At 36.7% G+C, this 22,835-nt stretch overlaps 1 protein-coding gene and 1 long non-coding RNA gene across 2 annotated transcripts; one reads left to right on the top strand and one right to left on the bottom strand.

Annotated features, from left to right (window-relative positions):
- Positions 1-467: 467 nt before the first annotated feature.
- LOC111596980 lies at positions 468-22,827 on the bottom strand. Its single transcript, XM_023311464.2, has 7 exons — positions 21,971-22,827; positions 10,195-10,394; positions 9,810-10,128; positions 8,870-9,745; positions 6,566-7,860; positions 2,414-3,977; positions 468-1,420 (listed from the first exon to the last, which is right to left on the bottom strand). Exons 1-7 carry the CDS (start codon positions 22,776-22,778, stop codon positions 762-764), a joined length of 5,721 nt encoding a protein of 1,906 aa, XP_023167232.2. The 5' UTR covers positions 22,779-22,827; the 3' UTR covers positions 468-761.
- On the top strand, positions 18,262-19,693 carry LOC115483199. The gene is made up of 3 exons (XR_003944282.1): positions 18,262-18,356; positions 18,786-18,932; positions 19,254-19,693. It is a non-coding gene; the product is annotated as an uncharacterized LOC115483199 (long non-coding RNA).
- Positions 22,828-22,835: the final 8 nt, after the last annotated feature.

The following is a 22,835-nucleotide window of genomic DNA, read 5'->3' as shown; positions in this document are numbered from 1 at the left end:
TAATGAATTTGGTGTTCCTTTTTGAACTTAAGTAGGCATTACAATCTTTTCGATGATCATCTTTTAGATAAGTACAAAAAATTAACAATAATCTTATACAACTTTTCAAGTGTCAATCAACGAAAGTTTGCCCGAAACATTAGATATATATATTTATATAATCATATAGTTGTGTATTTTGCTGGCCTAATTTATACATACATATATAAGTAGTTGTTTCATAATTCATTTCATTTCATCTCATTTCAAGTTTGCATCTTTCACTTGCCATTTGATATCATAGTTAAAATATATTGTATATATATTTCGTTTTGTATAATTGGTATATATACGTATATAAAACTTAAAAAGAATTTAACCAAAAAAAATATAGATATATGTATATATGTATACATACATATACATATACGTGTACGTGTATGGGTGTGTATGTGTATTTGTATAGTAAAATAGTAAAATAAAACAAAGTTATGTTTAAAACTTGTGTACTTTTTGTTGTTTCTTATTGTTAACAGTTTATGTGTGTGCGGTTGGGCTGAGGAGAAGCAAAGGGGCACAGCAATAATATGGCCTTTGCTTTTTAGTATCTTGACAGAGGGTGGGCTACAGAGACAGACAGAGAGAAAGATAGAGAGTTACTTGTTAGATAGATAGAGAGAGAGAGGGAATGCTGAGGTGGGTGTTTGCTGATTTGCTGATTTTCCTGCTCAACATTGTCAAATTGCACACGTCATTTTTGTTGCTTTCATTGGGCCAAGTATTTAATGACCCAAACCTGCCCCCAGATCCTCCTGCTGCTGCTGCTGCTGTGGCTGCTGATCGGCTTCTGGCATGTCGGCCAGCTCGCTGTGCATCACAATCTCAATGTCACCCAGCTCGGCGGCAGCCTCTGCTTTCAGCGCCATATCCTCCACACGCGACAGCTTCTGCAGCGTGTGCAACGTCTCCTCGTTGATGGTATGCTCCGGCGAGATGTTCTCCTTGAGTTCACGCTTCAGGCACAACGGCATGTGCACCGCATTGCGTTCAGGTGACGACGGCGACTCGGCAACATTGCTCAATATTGGCGATATCGTCATGGCAACCGCACTGGGATTGACATCCAGTTGGCCCGCACTGCTCACGCTGTCGTTACCAATGTTGAACGAGAGGTTCGGCCGGAACATTTGTTTCCTCAAATCACGCAACTGACGCGACGCCGTGTCCAGGAACGAGCTGCCGCCACCGCTCATCTCCAAGCCAAATGCACCCGTCGCTGCCGACCCTGCACCCATCCCTGCTGCCAAAGACGCTGCTGCTCCCATTGTCGTGTTGCTGCTGCAGCAGCTATTGCTTCTCGATGGCGGCGTTGTCTTTCGCGACGCCATAAACGTTACGTTCACATCGCCGCTGTTACCCATTGCGGTGTTTGTTGTTGTATCTGTAAAAAGCATAAGGAATTAAACAATGCAGCACAGTGGCATATAGAGCATGCTAAATTCTGTTGCAAACATATGGCTTAAAGGTATATTTCTTCTGGCTCTGCTACGCGGGAATAGTAAGTGAATTCTATGAGTTAACTCTTTAACCATTTGTGATAGTTAATAGTTTAATAACTTTTGTCTAAAATTATAGCTACATTATTATAAGTTATCGCCCAGTCTTAGGAAAACCTTTGTATAAACTTTAACTTCGTATAACCATTTGAAGTAAGTTAACTGTTCAAGCATGAACATAGAACTGAGAACAGAACCAATGATTGTGCCAAACTAATAATGCCTGTTGCATAGGATAAGTATACAAACATAGCCGAAGCATATCGCTTTACTCACTGAAACCAAAGTTAGCTAGACTATCTAGAATAGTAAGCAAAAAACTTAATTCAATTTATAAATTTAGTTAATTTTCGTTACAGGCAAAGATTAACAGTTGCAATATATTCTGACAATTACTATAATAAATTTAAAAAATTATAAATTCCTCTCCAATTGAATTTCAAGCATTTACTACAAAATGCTGAACTATGCCTTCAGTTGGTACTGTATTTAAGTAATTTAATAAGAGTAGAATTTCTCTCATGCCATTTGCCACCCAAAAATGCGAATCAACAAGAATTTTTAAATATATCTCTAAAAACCACATCAAATACGAACTCATTGTATGCAAAAGAAACTTTTTACAAACATTTTTTTATACATTTTCTACATTGGGTAAAAGTGCATTGTAACAAGGCCTAGTTCTCAGTCAGAAAACCTTTAAATATTAAATAAATTCTTGACTGCATCATTATTCATGTTCCTTAACAGCAAATGCCAAAATGTCTTGATAAGAGGCAAACGGACAAATTATAATATAATCCTCATATAATCTCATTTTTGCTATTTGTATTGAGCTTGAGAGAAATTCGATATATTTGTAGTGACTTTGGACTAACTCTGTGCGTTGTTTGCGAGCGGAGCCATGGCTGAGGCCGGAGCTGCCGGCGGCTTTGATTCCGGTGATGAACTGCGCTGGAACATGGTGCTCGGATTGAACAGTTGATTGAGCAGCTTGTGAGCAGTGGTTGGATTGACAATTCGTGATGATTTGCGTGCACGTATCGCCGGTTGCAGTTGCTGCTGTTGTGGCAACTGCTGCTGCTGCTGTTGTTGACCCGTTGCTGGTGTAGTCGCTGTGGAGTCTACCTCATTAACAATTGCTGCAACTGCTGAGAGTGCCGCACCGGCTGCCGAGTCTTTGGTGAGCGTGATATCATTGTCACCAAACACAGCAATGGGACAACTCTTGACAGCAACTATTGCCGCTGGCTCTGTGCAGCCAGAGTTATCTGTTAGATCGGTGGAGGCCCCGCTGCTGCTGCTACTATTTGTTGCACTAGATACGGGCGAGGTGCTGCATGAACTAGATGAGGTGCTGGGTGAGTTGGGCGACAGCTTCTGTATCGCCTCCTGCTCCCCATTTGTACTTTGTTGGTGTGCGTTGTCGTTGTTGTCGGCGTCCGCGTCGGCGTCGGCGGCGGCGACGACGGTGGGTGGCGATGGCTCCACAATAATCACGCTGCTGATGGGCATCGCTGTTGTTGCTGTTGTTGTCGCTGTGGCTGTTATTGTGGTCGCTGCTACGCTGCTGGTTGCCTCAGCCAGCTGGGCGGCTGCCTTGCGCGCCGACTTAAGCATCGGCGTTGGGGGCAAGTTAACTGGTGACGTCTGCGGATCCTCGTAGATGCGCGAGACATGAAAACGCGAACGCGGCGACACGGATAGCCGCTTGATGGTCTGTGTGGATGAGGTCACGGATGCCATCGATGGCAGCGAACTGGACGTTGGCAACGGCGACGGCGACGGCAACGGCAACGTGGTAATGGCATTCAGACTGCTCGGACTGAGTAGCTGGCCGCTGCCACCGCCGACGCCTGCGTCACTGCCGCTGCATCCGATGCCGGCGGTGGCCGTCGGTATGGACATGCAGCTGCTGGCCGAGCGCGGCGTGGGCGGATGCTGCGGTGGCATTTGGGCCAGCGGCGAGGTCAGCGGGCTATTGATCTCGTTAACGCGCGACACATGAAAGCGGCTGCGATTAGGCGAGGAGGACGGCGATATCGTGGGCGGACTGGGACCCGGCGAGCGCAGACGCGCATTCGTCTTGCGCTTCACCTCCAGTTGGGCAGCCGGCGTGGGCATTGCGGTTACTGCTAGCGCAGCGGTCACAGTGCCAGTCGCTGCGTCCACCAGCGGCCGACTGTGGCACGTCAGCGATATTTTCCGCGAGCCCAAGTAGTAACCGCCGCGACACCGATTGATGATGCTGTTGCCGCCGATGGCACCGTTGCTGCTGCTGTTGCTGCTGCTATTGTTGTTGCTGCTGCTGCCATTACCGCCCACGTTCGCCGCCTTCTCCGCCAGCTCCAGCTCCTCCGCCTGCATCTTCTCATTGCGTGAGCACATGGAGCGCACCTTGCCCAACACCCGCGTATAATCCAAATGCGCATCGCTGCCAATCTGCAATAACAAAAATCAAAAATATAATTCCATACGGAACGCATTAGTTTTCTTTCTTTCCAATTTGTTTTCGGTTTATTTTTTTTTTCAAGATTTTACATAACGTTCGTCTCAGCAGAGTACGAATATTTGTAGTAAGCATGTGCACAACTAAAGTAAAGATCATTCTGTCACTTGAATGTTTTCGATGCATTTAATTCTTAAATATTTTTAGTAATTTTTGTATTTGAAAACTCTAATTGGAAGTTAAGCAGACTCAACTGCAGCTCAAGAAACGGAGAGAAGTGATATGGAAGTTTAAACCCTAGAGATGCATTGAATACTATTGACTCTCAGATACTCCGTTTCCACTGAGTCATTCGAAAATTCAGATTTGTGTGAGTCATAGAGCTGCTCAGAGTTTGTTTCACATGCAGTCAATAACTCAGATTTTTGTAAGGGAATATCATTGTGAATAAAATGTAACCATTAAGCAACTTCTTAGTGACTTAACAAATCAACTCGAAAATATGAATTCTTGATTCATAGACAATCCCCACAAATGAGTTAACAATAGCTGGATTTTGTTACAGTTCGGCACTGTTAACTGTAAGATATGCTGTTTCCAGTTAATAAACTAATCTAATTTATCTGTTGGGCAGCTCATAAATGACTCAAGTTCTGCTAGTTCATCTCAAGAATTCAATAATCTTTAGATTTTCTATATTTGATTTTTCATATGTTCAATATTCAATCGATTCAATATATGAGCTAGACGAAAATTTGTTCAATTTTTTGTTTTCAGATATTGTGCATATCTAAGCAATACGATTTGCAAACAGAATTTGTAAAGCTCACTTTAACGAACCAGTTTTATGAACCGAAAATTTAAAGTAGCGGTTCAGGTTCTCAATTGAAATTTTTTCGCTTATTTAAAATATAGACAAGTTACAAGCATAGAATATTTAAAAGAAAAACTAGTTCATGGAACTAGTTTTATTTAAATCAAAAATAAAAATTTTTTAAGCAAATTAAATAAAAAAACATTTCGAACTTCAATTTAATTGAATTTGATATCGAGAAATATGATTTTGTGTTTGTCATATGCATATTACTAAACATCAGGGTTAAGTTTCTATTATTTCTAGCTGTTCAGGAAGCGTGTCCTTCAGTTATGCACACTCACAAATAGTTGTCAAAGGAATAATGTTGATCGTGCTCAGTTTTTTGTTTTTCTATTAACTAAGGTGATTTTTAATAAACGAAGTTGCAGCTGTTGAACTATTGCAATGTTAGCATTGTTAGCGGGTTTTTATTAGTGGTAGCAAAGCCAATTTTCGTTGCGATTATGCCTAGCAGGCGGCAGAGAAGTACAGAAAGAGAGAGAGAGAGCAAGAAAGAGCGAGAGCGAGGAACGAGAAAGAAATTGCTTTGATGTTGTATGGGATTTACTTACGCTATCCTGGGGCATTGGCGTTGGCGGTATAACTTTTACTATCGGCACTATTGGCAACTTTGCGATGAAGGAGTTGGTAATATAGTATATAACAACAATAAACAGCACGAAATGAAAATGATTCAATTATAAAAATCAATCAACAATCAACGCAACGCTCAAAGCGCACAACTGCGCGCAACTACTACTATTTGTTCGACAACGATTATCCAATCTTCGGCTAGAGCCAAAGTCTGAAATGTCAATTACACGGCCTGAAGAGCGAACATAACTCTTATTAACTCTTACTAAAACTTTAAAACTATCCTAATTACTAAGCATTGATTATGTTTAGACTTGAGTAAAAGAAACTTTTTGATTGTGATATAAATTCCTAACAATAGTTGTATAATTTATATAAATTTATAATTTAAATTGAATATGATTTTAAATTATAAAAATGTGATTTCAACAATTATCACAGTCCAAAATTAAATTTGTACTCAATTGTAAATATATCTTAATTCCATTTTATCTCATCTTCAAAAAAAAAAAGAAAATATTAAATAAATATTTTTAAAAAATTTAAAGCTGCATAAAGCTTTTGAGAACTGAACTTATAGAGGATATGTAAGAAAACTAAAATATATGTTATCCTCTTTATATGAAAAAAAAAAAACTTCTGGAATTTTTTGAAATTTCAAAAGATGTTTTTTTAGAATTTAGAACTGTTACAGACTTTTTTAGAAATGTATAGAATTTTTGTTAGAATTCTTCGTAGTTATGAAAAATAGAGAAACGTTTATACTATACATTTTACTTACATTTAAAAATAATTTTAAACTTTTTTATATTGTTCATAGAATTATATACCATAAGAAACGAACTTTAAACCAGAGATTTGATTTAGCTATGATCAAGATAAATTATTTATGTCTTACCAAAGAGTTACTTGAGCAAAGCTTTAGACACACTTGATTGTAGATCGTGTAATTGACATTGATATAGACGTAATCAAAAACAAAATTAAACATATTCAACAACTCAGCTTCAGCTCCTGCATTGAAATCGTATCAAAGTGTGAGATATTTATGGCTTATATATTAGGCTGTTCGTTGGGTTCGGCGAGCGTTCAAGGAGAGCTTCATTAAACAGTTATGTTTGGGTGACTTACCGTTAGACGTTTGGGCTCATCGTTGATATCAATTTGGGTGATCGTCTTGTTGGACTTGAGCACCTCGGCAATTATGTTCAGACTTTCCACCTCTAGTTTATTGTCACGAATGTCGATGCGCTGCAGCTTGCTGTTGCCGCCAAAGGTCAGGATGGAGGCGAGCGTCTCGATGCCCTTGGCACTCAGATGGGCGCTCTGCAGGCCGAGAGTGGTGAGCGTTGTGTTCTTGGTCAGGCTATCCTTGATGGTGGCCACGAAATCATTGGACAAGCAGTTCTTGCCAATGTTGAGCAGCTCCAGCGACGAGCTGCGCGAGAGCAGCTCAGCGATGCAGGGACCGCAATCCTTGGTCAAATTATTGCTCCACAGGGCGAGCGCCTTGAGGCCGCTGGGCTGGCGATTGGCCGCTTCCAACATGGGATCGACCAGTTGGCGGCGCGACAGTGTATCGTTCTTGGTCAGCTTCTCGGCGAGATGTGGATCGGCAGCGGTTGTGCTGCAGTCCAGCGAATTCTCGCTGTACAGGCTATCCGAGCTCTGGGAACGATTGCGCGTCGACTGGTTGAGGTAGGTGCAGCTGGTTTCCACGCGACGCAGACCGCTGCTGATGCCGCCCGGTGATGTTGATGGCGGTGGGGGCGTAGGTGTTGGACTGGGGCTTGGACTGGCACTGAGCTCCTTATCAATAGCGGCAATCTTTACCTTTGTCCCCGCCGCCGCCACAATCACTTCGGGTGCCACCGGCTCGACCGGCGGCTTGAGGTTTACAGCTGGTGCGGGCTCGGAGGCAACCGTGGCAGCCGAGGCTGCCTCCTCAGCCACCAGCAAGCACTCTGTTGACTCACTGGCTATAGTTGCCGTCTCAATGGCCATCTCCTTAGCCATATCATCTAGTCGCGTGCTCTCCAGCGACACAGATAGTCGACTAAACTCGTCTGGCAGGTGGCGACTAATATCGCCCTCCGATGCACTCTCAAATGCCGAATCCATGCTGTGCGTATCCTCGAAATCGTCTCCAGTCTTCGCATTCTTATTCATGTCCAGCGGTCGTGAGCCACTCGGCCCCTCGATGCCATTGATGCAGTCGCTCTCTTCGGCGGTTACCTCGTATATGGGTGCTGCTTCGCCGGCTGCGACGTCGGCCTCAGCCGCTGGTATTTGGTTTATAACTTGATTATTATTATTATGATTGTTGTTGTTGTTGTTAATATTATTGTGGGAATTAGCATTGTTGTTATTCTGTACACAGGTTTCATTGGGTTCAACGGTTTTAGCCTCTGTTGAGGGAGTAATATCTGAAAGAAGAAACCATATTAGAAATTTATGAATAATAAGACGGAGCGGGATGAAAGGGTGTTAAAAAAACATTAAAATTTAGTGGTGTAAATATATATGGGAATATAAAAACAATACAATAATATGCTACAATTATCTAATTTGAATATCTAACAACTCTTAAGGTATTTGGGAATATATTATTTAAAGCAAAATTCTCTAAAAACAAATAATTTACTTATTTATAATTTTTTGAAATTTATATTTAGACTCGTGGACAAGTGCCATGTTTGAAACGTGTGTGGAACATTTCCATATGTATTTATATTTGTTTAATATTTCATTGTTCAAGCCTTTTTATGATTAATTTGAATCTTTTCGTACAAATATTATAAGTAAAATGTGTCTAAAAATATTAGTGTTTTGCTCATTGTTTTTAAATATATAAAAATGATTTTTTTTACTTTTTCCTTTGATTTTTTACTTGAATATTTTGTTTAATATATTACCGAATTTAAGAATATTTTTAAAATACATAAACATAAATATAAATATATTCATAAATATATATATGTTTTTAATACTATAATTTTTACTTTTTTTATGAATATTATTAAATCTTTTTTCTAAATAAAAAATATTTATCAAAGCCGAATTTTAAATTCTTTGCAAGCTACTATTACCGTCTCAAAGCCAACGTAATCTATTTTCAAACAGTTACTAAAGCTTATAAACGTCTTAGTGAAAACTTTCAAATATGCTTCATGCATAAGCTTTTGCCACAAACATTACATACATAGAAACTGCTCAAAGCCACAATTTTAAATGCTATTGAAATGTTAACTAATTTGTACAATCTAGGAACAGTTAAAGAAGATAATGTTTCAAAACCCAAAAATTTAAATAGAAATAGGCCCAAAGTGACCTGCAAAATCAGCTGGAAAAATGTCAGTTTCATTCTGTTAGTATTATTATGAGGTATATAAAAAATGTGTCTTGAAGAAACCTTCAATAAAATGCATATATTACCACATAAGTTGCGTTCAGTTTGGGAACTTTGCTGTTGTTGCTGTTGGGTTGGTGGAGTTATTTGCTCCAGGCTAGGGCTAACCAGCGCCACAGGCGACATGCAGTTAGCAGTTAGCGGCATCGCTGTTGACTCATCCATGGATGTTGTCAATGTTGCTGTTGAGGACAATTTGTCAGCCACATCGTAAATATCATTGCTGATCTCGCTAATGTCCTCGGAGCAGCAGGCGGCCAGAGTGTCGGTGGATATGTTGGATGGCGCCTCCTCGCTGCTGCTATCGCTGTTCATCGAAAGCAGTTTGTCCAGCATGGATTGTCCAGTTGCACCCTGACTGCCGCTGCCCCTCAGAGTGCGCACCGTGTCCTCTGTATTGTCATCATCAACATCATTCTCTACATCCACATCCACTAGAACGGCAACGGCTGGTTCACAGTTGCTAAGCTCCTCAGTTGCCAACAGCGATGTCGCCGAAATCGCCGGCGTTGGCGGCAGCTGCTCCACTACGGTCTCCATAATTTCAACGGAATTTGGCGCTGTACTGGCTATTATCGTCTTTGCCTCTGACTGCTCGATGTGGCTGTCCAATGGCACCGGCGCTGTAGTCTCCATGGGCGACACAAGTTCGTCATCCTCAATGGCTCGGGCACGCTGCAGCGGCAAGCCACTGCGACGCTCCAGTTCGATGGCCTGCAGGATCAGTGCCTGCACCAGGTACATGGCTCCTTCGTCTCGTATGTTGTTGTTGCTAATGTCAATTAGCTCGATGCTGTGGTTGAACCGCAGCATATCCGCAATATGTTGCGCATCGGTGCAATCCAAATCGTTGTAGCCCAGCCACAGCTCCTTCAGTACCTTGTTGTGGTACAGCTTGCAGCCTGAAAATGGTTGAAATGTTAAAACCCATTTAACGCACACAGATGCCAATGCGCACACACTTACAGAAATTGGTGAGTGGACGTCCTTTAAGGCCGCAATGCTCCAGCTTAAGCGTATGCAGATTGGAGGTGTTCAGCGCTTTGCCCAAATTCTCGGCGCCCACCTTTGATATCTGATTGCCTTCGGCATTCAGCAGCTGCAGCTCCTGGCTGCGGCCAACCATGTGCGTGCAGAGGCCCCAGCCACGAAGCGTCATCTGTTCCTTATTGTACGAAATATCCAATTCATTGGCAGCCTCATAGTACTCAATCATCTGGCAGAGCGCGCTCAGGCAGCTCTCGCTCAACGGGCACTCTGACAAATCGATGACCTTGTATTGTACCTGCGGGTTTCATGAGGAATAAAGCATTAAGTAATTGCATTCCAAAATGAAAGCTTCGGCACCCACCCGCATGAATATCTCCTCCAGCGGCTCACAGTCGTTGGGCGTCAGCGGAATGCCTTTGAGCGATAGCAGCGGTTGCCGCTGCAGGTGTAAGTCCAGCGCATTCAGGTGTTCCAGAATGTTTTTCAGCGGCTGTGTGCGGTGCTTAGCACAGGATTTCACATACAGATCGGCGATCTCGGCTTTGCTCGACACCTGACAAACTGCAATAAACAAGTATTCATCGTTATTATTAATTGTGTCACTATTTTTCTTAGTTATTTCTACTATTATTATTATTATGACTAACATTAGACAAAGCCAAGCTACTTGATGTTGCTCAAGTGGAGACCTACAGCAGCTATTCCTGCATCTGTCACTTCAAATGGACACACGATTGGGCACTCGTCCAATTGTGAATTGATTCAAAAGTATAAAAGATAGAGAGAACTCTACACAGTAGCTTTTGGGCTACGAAAAGATATCTGGGCTGACAGGCGTGGCATGCGGATACCTCGACTCAGGTGTAACGTCGTTTGGAAATGGCTTCTAAGACAAATACTAAATAAATATCAACAGCCAAAGTCGCCAATACAGAAGCTATAAAATCTTATTTTTGATTTTTTGCTGACATAAGATTTCAATTCGAATCACAAATCAAAAAAATCTTGAAAGCCACAAAAGTAATATGAATATTCAAATGAATTATTAATATTGTATTGTCTAAAAGAGAATTTTTGTCAATTAAGAACTTAATGAGAACATAAAATTGCACTCATAATTCTATAGTTCAAATCATTGTTTAAAAATTTTACAGAGTCTATTGCATTTTCAATAAATCGTATTTAAATTTTTAAATATTTAAATATTTAGTTAATATTTGAATGGTATTCAATAAATGCTTGAAAATGTAGCAAGTTGAGACACATTTCCATTGCTCGCGTATAAAATACAATTTATATTTGTATTTTCTATTTGGCTCAGGCACGCACACGTCATAACTGGAAGTGTATATATGCATATTAGTAATAATATATATATATATATATTATTTATATCTATATACATCTATATATATATCTCAACAGCCGCAGCTGATCAAAATTCCTCAATTTCTGATCAAAAATACATAAAAAACAAAGAACATTGTTGACTCTTCCCGTTTGTCATGCAATGTGACAATTTCAAAGCAACTACGTCGAAATATATACATGCCAACATATTTACAAGCATAACTGATCGACTGTGGAATACCCAGTGAAATGTGTATGACATAATTAGTTAAGGTTTATAAATAACTTTAATTAATTAATTATTTATTACAACTTAAAATTTTTTTTGGCTCAACTGCTCACATATATGCCCCTTGTCGCTTTGGCTGCAGGGTAGATGAAGTCATTCAAGCATTTGTCATAACTAAAACATATTTACACACGAATGTACACGAGACAAGTTGATGGCGCGTGCGTGTCTACCCCAAACAACCAAGCACATTATAATCATCTCAATCAACATCATCATCATCATCTAGATGAGTCGTAAGACGCAGACAAATTGTCCGCAAATGTCAAAAAAAAACAAATATATATATATAAATATAGATAAATGAAATTGCGGCATTTCCAAGTCGTGAACTTGTAATTTGCAAGTCCGAAGAACCTGCTGCTGTCGTCTATTATTTGGTTAGACAAGTAATTTCCAGCTAAATTTAGATACTCTTTATGATAATTTGACAGACGATAACGAAACTTGAATGCAAATGAATATTTCCCCTTTGATAAGAGTGTAGGTGGGGCTCATAGCTAACGTATAAACTATATGTTTGTATGGCACATTGGCGAGAGAAAATGTTCAGCTTTTGGGGGCGTATCAAATCGTATTTAATTTAAACATTTCTAGGCGACAAAGAAACGTAAATTGTGCCAAATGCCAAGTGCATTGAAAGACATAACGACACAAAGCCATGTTAAAAATAGTTCTTCTTGAGAAATGTAAACAGATTAATCTATCATTGCATTATCTAGCCTCAAAGCACAGGCAATTAAACGATCCATTTTAAATCAATGACAAAATTTGATGCCAACACGAAAAATGCTCGCACAAATGTTGTGATACCCTGTATAATGGCGATGCCTAAGCAGGGTATAATGTTATTGCTCTCCAGAACTTGACGATACCAGGAAGTAAATATGTCTAATCAATTTCTATGTGGATGTAATGAAAATATATATAATAAATTTTAAAAAATATTAATAAAACTGGAAATTTTGAGATAAATATTTACTTTTTCTATTTAATCTTGATAACAATTGATTTTGATAACTAGATACCACAAACTTAATGTAAAGGCTATTCTTCCATTTCTTCTATTGAATTTTCGCAGACTAAATATAGTACATTTTCGATATTTTCATATTGTATATAAAATGTATACAGCCACCATATTTCTCAGGCTTGAACCGCTGAAAATTTGTCTACATATTTTACTGATGAATAATTTGTTAATCTACAATATCTTCATACCTCTGCCCATTCAAATGTTTACATATTAAATTCAAATCTTTTTCTTTGACCTAAACTCAGGGTATCTTTTAGTCCTTTACTTCTTGTCCAAATGCACTCTTATTTATTCTTAGTTGGTTTTTGTTATTCTTCAAACAAAAAATATTTTTTTTTGGCAATCATTCAAAATGTGTCTCATACCGCTCAGTTTTCATAGCTTGTGGCATACGAGACGGACATCTGTTAAATGATTCATTAGTGCTCGGATGCACACTAAAAACATCAATTCCTCAGAAACATTATTATATATACATACGATATATATATAAATATATATATATACCATATACTGCTTTTTCATTTTGTGCTGGCAGACAATGTGTCGTCCGGCTTCAGCATTGCGCTTTTTGTGTGTTTTCAGTTAATTGTAAATAATTTTTTTCAACTGATAAAATATTTTCCATGAATGCCTCGAGTGCTCCCGGCGGTTTACGTTTGTCAATTTCACATGGCATTAGTTTGTATTGTTTGTTAGCAATTTTTTTGTTTAGTTTTCGTGTAATTAAATACACCAAATCAAGTAAGAATGTTGCTGTCGGCCGTTATCTACTGCACAATACTCGCTCACTGTCAAAAATCTTATTTTCTCTCCAAAGCTTTAGAAAATATAATTTTTGCCATTCCTACATTGGACGTAGATAGATGTACTATACATTTTTTATCTGGAGATGTTTAAATGAGTATATACTTCAAGTCTCTGACATCTTAGATAATACATGATAAAGTATTTGACAAGTATGTTTCAAATTTCAATTATCTTTATGGATATACGAACAGAGGAGCATCAAGAGAGCACTCCACAAAACCAATATACTCTTTTTACTGTGAGAACGAGCATAAAAATGAACAAAATTTCATAAAACCCATTAAATGATATCCTCGATGTTCATAATAAATTATTCATGCATCAACTAATTTATTAATGTTTAACTGCTTTTGTAGAGGTTTCTAGTTGACTATGATAGAACTACCAATCGATATTTTCTCTGTTTATGGAATAAGTCAAATGAAATGGGAAAATTATAATGAAATTATTCTTCCTGAAAGATCAAGATTAACTCAACTGAGGAACACAAATCTGGTTTGATTAAGCTAGAAATGGTAATCAAACATACAAATATCATGAATATATAATTTATCCAACTATGACGTCATATTTGTTAATTTGTTTACTTTTTAATTATATTCAAATAGTTTGAATAAAGTTTTAAGCAGTATAAACTAGTTTCTTTTAACACTCTAATAAGTGACTTACTAAAAAGAAATTTTGATGTGAAACTCAGTGCTAACTAATAGTTAATAATAGTTTAATTAATCATATTTTGCTCTGTCAACATTAAGTGTATATTTGATTTGATTTGCTCCAGCATTTCAAATAATTTCCGAAATTGTACTATTTGTTTCATTATCAATCATTATGTGCGCAAGGCCTGACTGCCGTCTATTAAAAAGTTATAAAAAATTTGGAATATTTACTATTTAACTGGAAACCAAGTCGTTTGGCATGCCCGCTGCCCGCAGACTCTAAAATACAGGGTATGAGCAAAAACTGGGCCTACACGGCCCAAATAATGCAAAATATATGAAAACAAGATGAAAGTATTTCGCATCGTAAACAGCTTTCAAATGTAAATAAACTATGAGAATTTCAGAAATTAGACTCGAAACACACTTTCAATTCAATTCTACAAACAAAAATACAAAACAGAAAATTAGTTTCTTCTTTTTTGTTACGCTCCTATCGCATTCATGACGATAAAATACATTTTGTTTACTTAAATTAAAATATAAATAAGAGAACTAAAATGAACATAAAAAATAAACTTAATCAAAAAGTTTGCTTACTTTTTGGTTTAGAATATACGCCTGAAGAGGGTAGCATAATTTGATGAGCAAATATGTGACGCTTTGACTCTGATGACAAAATATATTTATACATATATATTTAAACAGTTTCAAAAGTTCTTGAAATTACTACAATTTGAAAAACTTTAATCAGCGATAGCTTGTGGGAAATGTATTAAAATCGATCCATATAAACTTTATGCTTTATTTCTTTTAATGAGAGCTTGACTCACTACATATAATTTGGAAGATTCTATCAAAGTATATAAATATACATAGGAAATACTTCTGTTATTGAACAATTCACATAATTTTGATGACATCAACCCGCTTAACTACGCACAAATATAATCGAGCATCTTTGTAACAGCTGCGCATCCTGCACTGTGAGGTATTTTCTAGTCGAGCATTTCACGTAAAACTTTTTTTCTGCGCTGTGTTTGTTAGTCAGCATTCGGACTGTATATAGCTGATAAATGTCAAATAAATTATTGTTGAATAGGTATAAATATAAGTGTATTTAAGTGCTCATTTCTATTTTAATAGCAGGTCTATTTTTTGCAATTGTTGACGGTGCAAACAAATATTTTTTATACAATTATTTAATAGAGGAAATCACTTGAGATATATATATATTTATATACGATATATTAACATATGTGTATACTTATATTGGATCCTTTTGCTACACTTGACTAAGCCCTGTCGTCTGATTTAATGATTCAATTATCGATCGAATGCGAATTAGCTCATCCAACAGTTCCAACTTAGAAAAGAGCGCGTGCCTGCGGGCAGCTGTTGTGTGTGTGTGCGTGTATTTATTTATATATAAATACGTGTCTGTGTATGTGTGTGTGGCAATTGGCGTATTAAATGCTTTTCAATTTTTTATTATTCTATTGATTTTTATGCGTTATAGACAGGCGCTGCCTTCGAAATGGGCGGACAAAAGCAAAGGCAAAGGCAAGGCATAAAACAAAAGCCAAAACAAAAAGACGAGCGAAAAATTGTTTCAATTAAATTGCTGTTAATTTTCTGCTAAACATTTACAATGTCGGCACAATTCGAGCGAATATTCGTTCTCGAAACTTGTTCTCAACGTTTTTGCCATTTATTGAAATTTGTTTATTTTCAATTTTTGTTGTTGTTTTTTTCGGCCTTTGCCAAAATCAAATTTGAAACTGAGATACAAAATGTGTAGCTGTAGCAAGCACCATTTGAATAAAAAACAAAACAAAATTGGCATCAAGTCGATAATTTCTTTAGGTCGTAGCCAAAGCAAATGTTAAAGCAGCTGAATGAAAGCTTCAATAAAACGTGAATAATTCCGTTTAGATCATAATAAAAACTCTTAAATGTCGTATTCACTTCTGCCACCGAATTTGTTTATCACTCGAAAGATAAGTTACTTCCCTTAATGCAGACTGTAAACCTTGAGAGAAAACAAGTCAGATCGCAATAGTCGGGCGTATCCGACTTGCAAATATCGTGAGCCTAAAGATTCATTCTTTCTACAGCTCATTTTAGTTAGGCTTCAAGCATTTTACGCCTTTATCAACCGTATTCAATGACATATAGCCTCTCATCGCTTTATCTTAAACTCAGGTTCGATTTCCTTTCCTAGAACTAATCAAAGCTTAATAAATCGAACTCGCCTTATCAAACTAACAACATAATTTGTATTTTTTATGCCCCCGAACCGCTTCAAAAAGTGATTTTATTTTTATATTCTTCGTTCGTTATGCAAAATTTCTGCTAAATGAAAACAAATTGTGTACAAAACAATTCTTATCGCGTTTTTTTTCTACTTTTTTCTACGTAAGCAGTTGCTAATCAGCTTGAGTGCCGATGGACTACGAAATTGGGATCGTTTATCATTGTTAAAGAACAAATTCTAAGACAATGGCACAAATAACAAATGATATATGACCTGATAAATAAAAATACAACAAAAATAATGAGAAATTATGGACTTAATACAATTAATTCCAATGTGTTTTCTTCTTCCACCGCTTCTTTAATTAGTTAAGAGAATGGAATTATTTCCGCAACAAGTGACATTTTAGCTAAATGCAAAGATTAGCATTCATATTTGTTTCGTTTATATTCGTGCATGAAGTCAGAAAAGAGAGTTTATTGGATTGATATATTCTCGACAAACTATAACTGGAACTACAACTAGAAGTTAGAGATCGAGAGCTAGAGAATTCATAATTTATACTCAGTTGTTGTCTCGCCATAACAAGTGTATGCCTATCGAGAAGTGCTATATATTTTTCGAAAGGAACAATATTGATTGAAGCTTAGGAAGGATTTTGAAGACGTGTCAAATCGTCCAATTGTCTCATAGTTTTTCAGCAAAAAACTCAGCATATTGTGTACAAGTGTATTTAGTAGATCATCCCATCCAAATAAGCACTTCCACCCAAACTCAAAAAGCTATATCTTTTAAAGCTTTATAAGCCAGTAATTGAGCTGCTCTACAGTCACTATAATATATATAATATAATTTTGCTTATACATTTCTTTTTCTCTGCAACCTTGAACGAGTATTGTGCAGTTGCTTACAGCCGTCTGCAACGTTCTCAGTTGTTTTTCTTTGTGTGTTTGTTTTGTTCTTTGTTGATTTGCTTTATTATGCTCGCTCTTTTCCTTGTTTTGCTTTAGTTTGCTTTGCTTTGCGTTGCTTTGCTGGAATTGCATTAATTAATTACATCGAAATGTGCATTAATCGAGCTCGTGACATTTTTATCATCTTTCATTAGTACTTTGGGTGCCTACAGACAAATATACACACTCAGATATATATATATATATATATATATATATATATATATATATATACATATATATATAATATAAATATTCGCACTTAAGTCTCTTCGGCAAAACGCTGGATTTGCGTTTCAGTTAAAAATGTAACGAATTACAAAAATGCTTAAAGTTTTTTCTTTAAATTTATTTATAATTTTTTTAAATTCAATTTCAAGAAGAAATAACTTCTAAATAGTAAGCAATAAATAGTCAACTAAAAAAGTTGAGATATTGGCAATTTAACAGCCTGTTGAAAGTCTGGCAACGCCATGCATGCAGCAGTTCTTGTTGCTATTATATGTGGTATATATAAATATATATAAATAGTAGTTCAATCTGATTTGTTGCTTTGTTAAAATAATAAGAAATAAAACCTAACACGTGCATGCTTGCATAATCAAAATTGTCACAGCGTTGCCACCTTGTAAAAGTTCTATAAATTTGTCAAGCAATTGAAGTTCAAGCACAAGTTAATAATACGTCAACTATATTTTAAGCACAGTGTTTCTATCGTTTTAAGTCTCTAGTTTGCTAAACTGCTTGTCAAAATTTGACATGTTATTCAAGCAACTCGTTACGAGTTGCCAACGTCTTCAATTATTCTGTTTGTACACAGTAAATATAAATATGAATATAAATATTTACTTTTTGTTTTAACAGCCAGCCGACACGCCCAAGCTCGCCTCTTCAATGCTGATGGCGGTGACAACTCATTCACTTGACGTTCAATTTAAAAGCTTAACTTATTGTCAACAACAACAAAAGAGAAATGACAAAATCCCTATAGATTACTGAAGAGATATAACAAAAATTTTCTTAGCTATTTATCAAATAGCTTGCTTTTCTTTTAACCAACTGTAATGGCCTTTTAGAACTAAAATATTCTACTCTTTTGAGTTTGTTTGGCAAATTTCTTGTACTTTTCATTCAAAAAGTCTCTTCCCTATCAAATGGCATTCAAAAAGGTAAACATAACATTGGCATAGAGTATTAAGCAATGCAAACTGTTTGCAAATCTGTATGTATGTAAGTATATAGAGTTTCAAATATGCATAAGACAATATTTGCATACTGTAGAGCCAGTCTCTATCATAGTTTTACATTGCAAATGGTTAGAAATGGGTATAATGTGTTTGGAACTGACGTATGTAACTGATTATATATATATTCTTCTGTATAATTGCTGATAGATGCGCTTTAGACTTGAAATCTAAAAAATATATTCCTGAAAGGTTTATAATCTTTTTTTAAGCCTCATATAATACAACAATTTGATAAGTTTTCTAAGATTATAAATACGATTGTGGATAACTTTCTTTTCAAATAAAATCAAATCTATCTCTTTATAATAGTTGACTCTTTAGTTTTGATACCTACACACAATTCCATTTCAGTTTTAGTGCTTGCAAATAGCATTACTAATACCCATAGTGGAAAGAACAAGCGCAACTGCGGCATAAGTTGCACAGCCTTTAGGTATTTCCCAGTCGAGCTGGCTACTACTGGAGCACTCTTACTTGTGACAAGGATGACATCACATGGTACGAGTTATTACACCTACAAAGCAAACCAAAGGCGAAAAGGCAAAAGCAAAAGAAAAAACTACTGCAAATCTAGTAAACAAGATATAAACAAAGACAACAGACGAATTCAGGCAAACAAACAAGACATAGAGCTGACACACACATGCTCAAAGTATTTACACGCACACTTATAACTAAATATACATACAATATAGATATATAACAAAAAAAAAAAAAAATATATATATATATATATATATATATATATATATATATATATATATATATATATAGAAACAAACACGCTGAACAAATCGTAATTGTTTCTACAATTTATAGCATTTACGGTGAGAAAACAGATAGCAGACAAATGGCAGACAAAAAAAGTAAGCCTACAAATGGAGCCGGTAAAAAAGCGACAACGAAGTGAATGAGAAAATGAGAGAATGAGTGAACGAGGGAGAAGGCGCAAAGCAAACAAAATTAAAATTTGAGAGCTTTTTGAAGAGAGCGCAAATCTAAACCGTAACCGATCCGAGCCCCAAAAACCGAATCGCTGAAATTCACGAATCGCACAAAATTCGTATCTTATCAGTGATTCTGATGTTGTTCATCTTTATCGCTAACTAGGCAAAAACTAATACGAAAGCGAGTACGAATACGAATGAAGCGAATAACAAAATCAAAGGCAAACCAATAACTCATGGCCAATAACAATAGGAATGGCGACAGAACTTAACGGCTATTGTTTAAATAAGGTATACCAGATAAATACAGATTGTTCAATTGCCGAGCATTGAACTATATAATTTATTTATAAAGGCCTGAGACAGTTCTTTTCACAGACTTGAAAACATTTAGCAGGGCAAAACGAATGAAAACATTCTAGATAATATATTTTCAAAAAGAAAATAGATTGATTTGATAATTATAAAAATAAGTCTAGAATATATAATTAAAAAATAGAAAATGTATATATATATATATATATATATATATATATATATATATATATATATATATATAAATTTTATTTTAAATAAAATAAACCCTAAATGTTAGACAAACTAATTTAAACGAATATTAACATTATCATATTTTTTTATTCATTTATATATCATAGATAGATATATATTTTTTTTCTTCAAGTATACGTAATATTTCTGAACGTATACGTCATACCTACAAGCTGCCCTTAAATTAAAACCTTTTCAAATCACAACTCCTATATAATTATTAAGCTTTTTAAAAGCGTAGAAATCCCCCGTGCTATACACATGTATATGTACTTATTAATATCTGTGTAACGGAACAAAAAACTCGTGAACTAAAAAATCAATCTACTCTAATGCATCGGCAGTCAGACCATTGTATAATGTTTGTGCACACGCACACATATACACAAACAAGAAACACTGCAACACTGCAAAACGGTGGCAACGTCGCCGTCATCATCATCAACGTCGTTGTTACCCGCCCGCACGCAAGTGTCAACTGTCAACAACTCGCACTATGATTGAATTGTGCGCATCACTTCGGCACTGGACAACTAAGTTGGAAAGAGAGCGCAACACAAGAAGAAACGTCAAAATGAAATGCGCTTGGCAACAAACGTCATCATCGCCATTTATTGCGTTCCGTTATTTCGAGTGCAGTGCCATTCAGACATTCACTTAAAGCAAAATGCATAAATATTTGTGCGCACTTCATTGAATTGGCTTCGTTTTTTGCTCTCTTGTGGGGTTTGGCAGCCACCCACACATCGTTCTTGCCGTCTGTTTCTTCTTTACCCCACTTCCACACACTCTCTTTCTCTCTCTCTCTCTCTGCCATACAGTTTTTATTTGTGTTTCGTGCTTTGCGCACTTACCGGCTGCATGATCAATCGCAGTCTTTGGTTGATTGCCTATCCGAATCCTTTTCGCACATTCTCGCATTGCTGTTGCCATCTCTTTCTTGGCTCTCGTTAATGTTCCTCTTACGGTTTCTGTATTTTCTTTAACGTTTCTTTAATTTCTCAATGCATTTCATTCATTTTTGCTTGCAAATTAATCGGTTTAATTGAATTAAATCACAGGAAGTGTAATTTACGAAATGTGTCTCAAGTTTAACTTCCGTTTTTGCACAAGTTCTCGCATAATAAATAAAGTAAAGTAACACAAGTCCAATAACTGAGCGTTGCCTATAAAAACCTAGGGAAATGTCTATCGTATCACGTATGATTCCACCTTTATCTATATATGCAAATCGGAAGCAAAGTAATTAAGACAAGTGTCAATCAAATTAAGCATTCATTTCTTATAAACTTTTGATGAATCGCGAATTGCATTAATTAGCTTAACGAAATTGGCAAAGTAATATAAGAAAATCAATACATAGAGTTAATTTACTATCAGCTTAAAGTACACATTTTATAGGTTTATTAAACAAAGTTATTTATTATTTTAACTTTCGACATTTATTTAAAAGGACCAACGTTAAAATTTCCCAAATATTTTCAAACAATCTAATCTATATCAATATACATATATGTCTATAACATATATAGTCTATAACTGTATTGTTCAGTTAACAAAAAACTAAAGCAAAAAAGTTGATTGATGCTTTTATTATTATTCTATTATTTGTGTATTTTTTCTATTATTTGTATTTTTTATTATTTTATTTTTATTTTTATTTTTTCAATAAAAAAAACTTACGTAATATTTGTTATGTAATATATAATAATTGTTTTGAATAAAATTTCAAAGATATTTCTTTACCAATTTATAATATTTGAACAATTATTATTTAATGTCAAACCAAATATATAAAAAAGTCACATTTTCTCATGAAAAAAATTAAAGTTTTTTAAATAAAAGAATTTTGTACCAAAAAAAAAGTGCAACAGATCTTTTTGTGTTCTGAATACTTTAATACTATAACACTAAGCGCAAGTAAGAAAGCTCTAGTTGGACCCGACTAGGAGATACCCTGATACCAGTCCTATCAGCGTATCGAGTATTAAAAAAACAAAAGGAATAGGCCTAATGAGATTTCCGTGTAAGATGACTTACCTTTTTCCCATGGATTGGCCGGCTCGAGATATCCAGTAACAAGCTCCTTATCACTTTCTGGGAATGAGACGCGACGCGGCATCGCTGCTGCATTGAATGAGCTGTCCGAGAATTTACGCTGCAATAGACTGGGCGCTGTAGAATAGGCGCCGCTGCCGCTGTAGCTGCTTCTGCCAATGCCAGTAGCATCGATCGAGCCGGCATCACTTCTGTTCGAGCTGGAATTGGATGCGAGCGAATCGGTGAGCCACACGGCGCTCTGTTTGGCGCCGTGATAAATTCTTATTTTCTGTTGTTGCTGCGTACGCATCTGAACATCGAATGCTGGCTCTGTCTCTGCCTGCGGTTCGTTCGCAACGCTAACTGTGCTGGCACCGGTTGTAGCAGCGACAGAGGCAGAGGCAGCGGCAGCGACTGAGACATCAGCTGTTGTTGCTAATTCGGTGTGCTCTGTCGCCGCTGACAACGGCAATGGCGTCGATGTATTGTTGGCTGTCACTGTCATTGTTGCTATTGCTTGACCCTCAACAGCTGCAACAGCAACGGCGACGGCAGCAGCGGTATCAACAACTGCAGCGACTGTTTCTTGTTCCGTTGCACTTGTCGATGCTGCTGCTGATGCTGCCGTTGCTCCCGTTGTTGTTGTTGGTTCTATTGTTGCCGTCGCGTTTGCAAGGTGCGTTGAAATTGTTGGCTCCGTTCCATTGCCAGTTGTTTCTGTCGGGGCCATTATTGTTGTTGTTGATGTTGCTGTTGTTGATGTCAATGTTGCATTTGGCGCGACATTTTCATCAATTTTATGCAACATGATAACTACACCACTTTGTTTTCTTTATAATTTTTTATTTTCAATTTGTTATAAATG

The sequence above is a fragment of the Drosophila hydei genome, unplaced genomic scaffold (assembly GCF_003285905.1).
Source record: "Drosophila hydei strain 15085-1641.00,03,60 unplaced genomic scaffold, DhydRS2 tig00008114-arrow-pilon, whole genome shotgun sequence".
Lineage (NCBI taxonomy): Eukaryota > Metazoa > Arthropoda > Insecta > Diptera > Drosophilidae > Drosophila > Drosophila hydei.
Note: the sequence above shows the minus strand (reverse complement) of the source record. Positions and strands in the feature narration are given on the sequence as shown.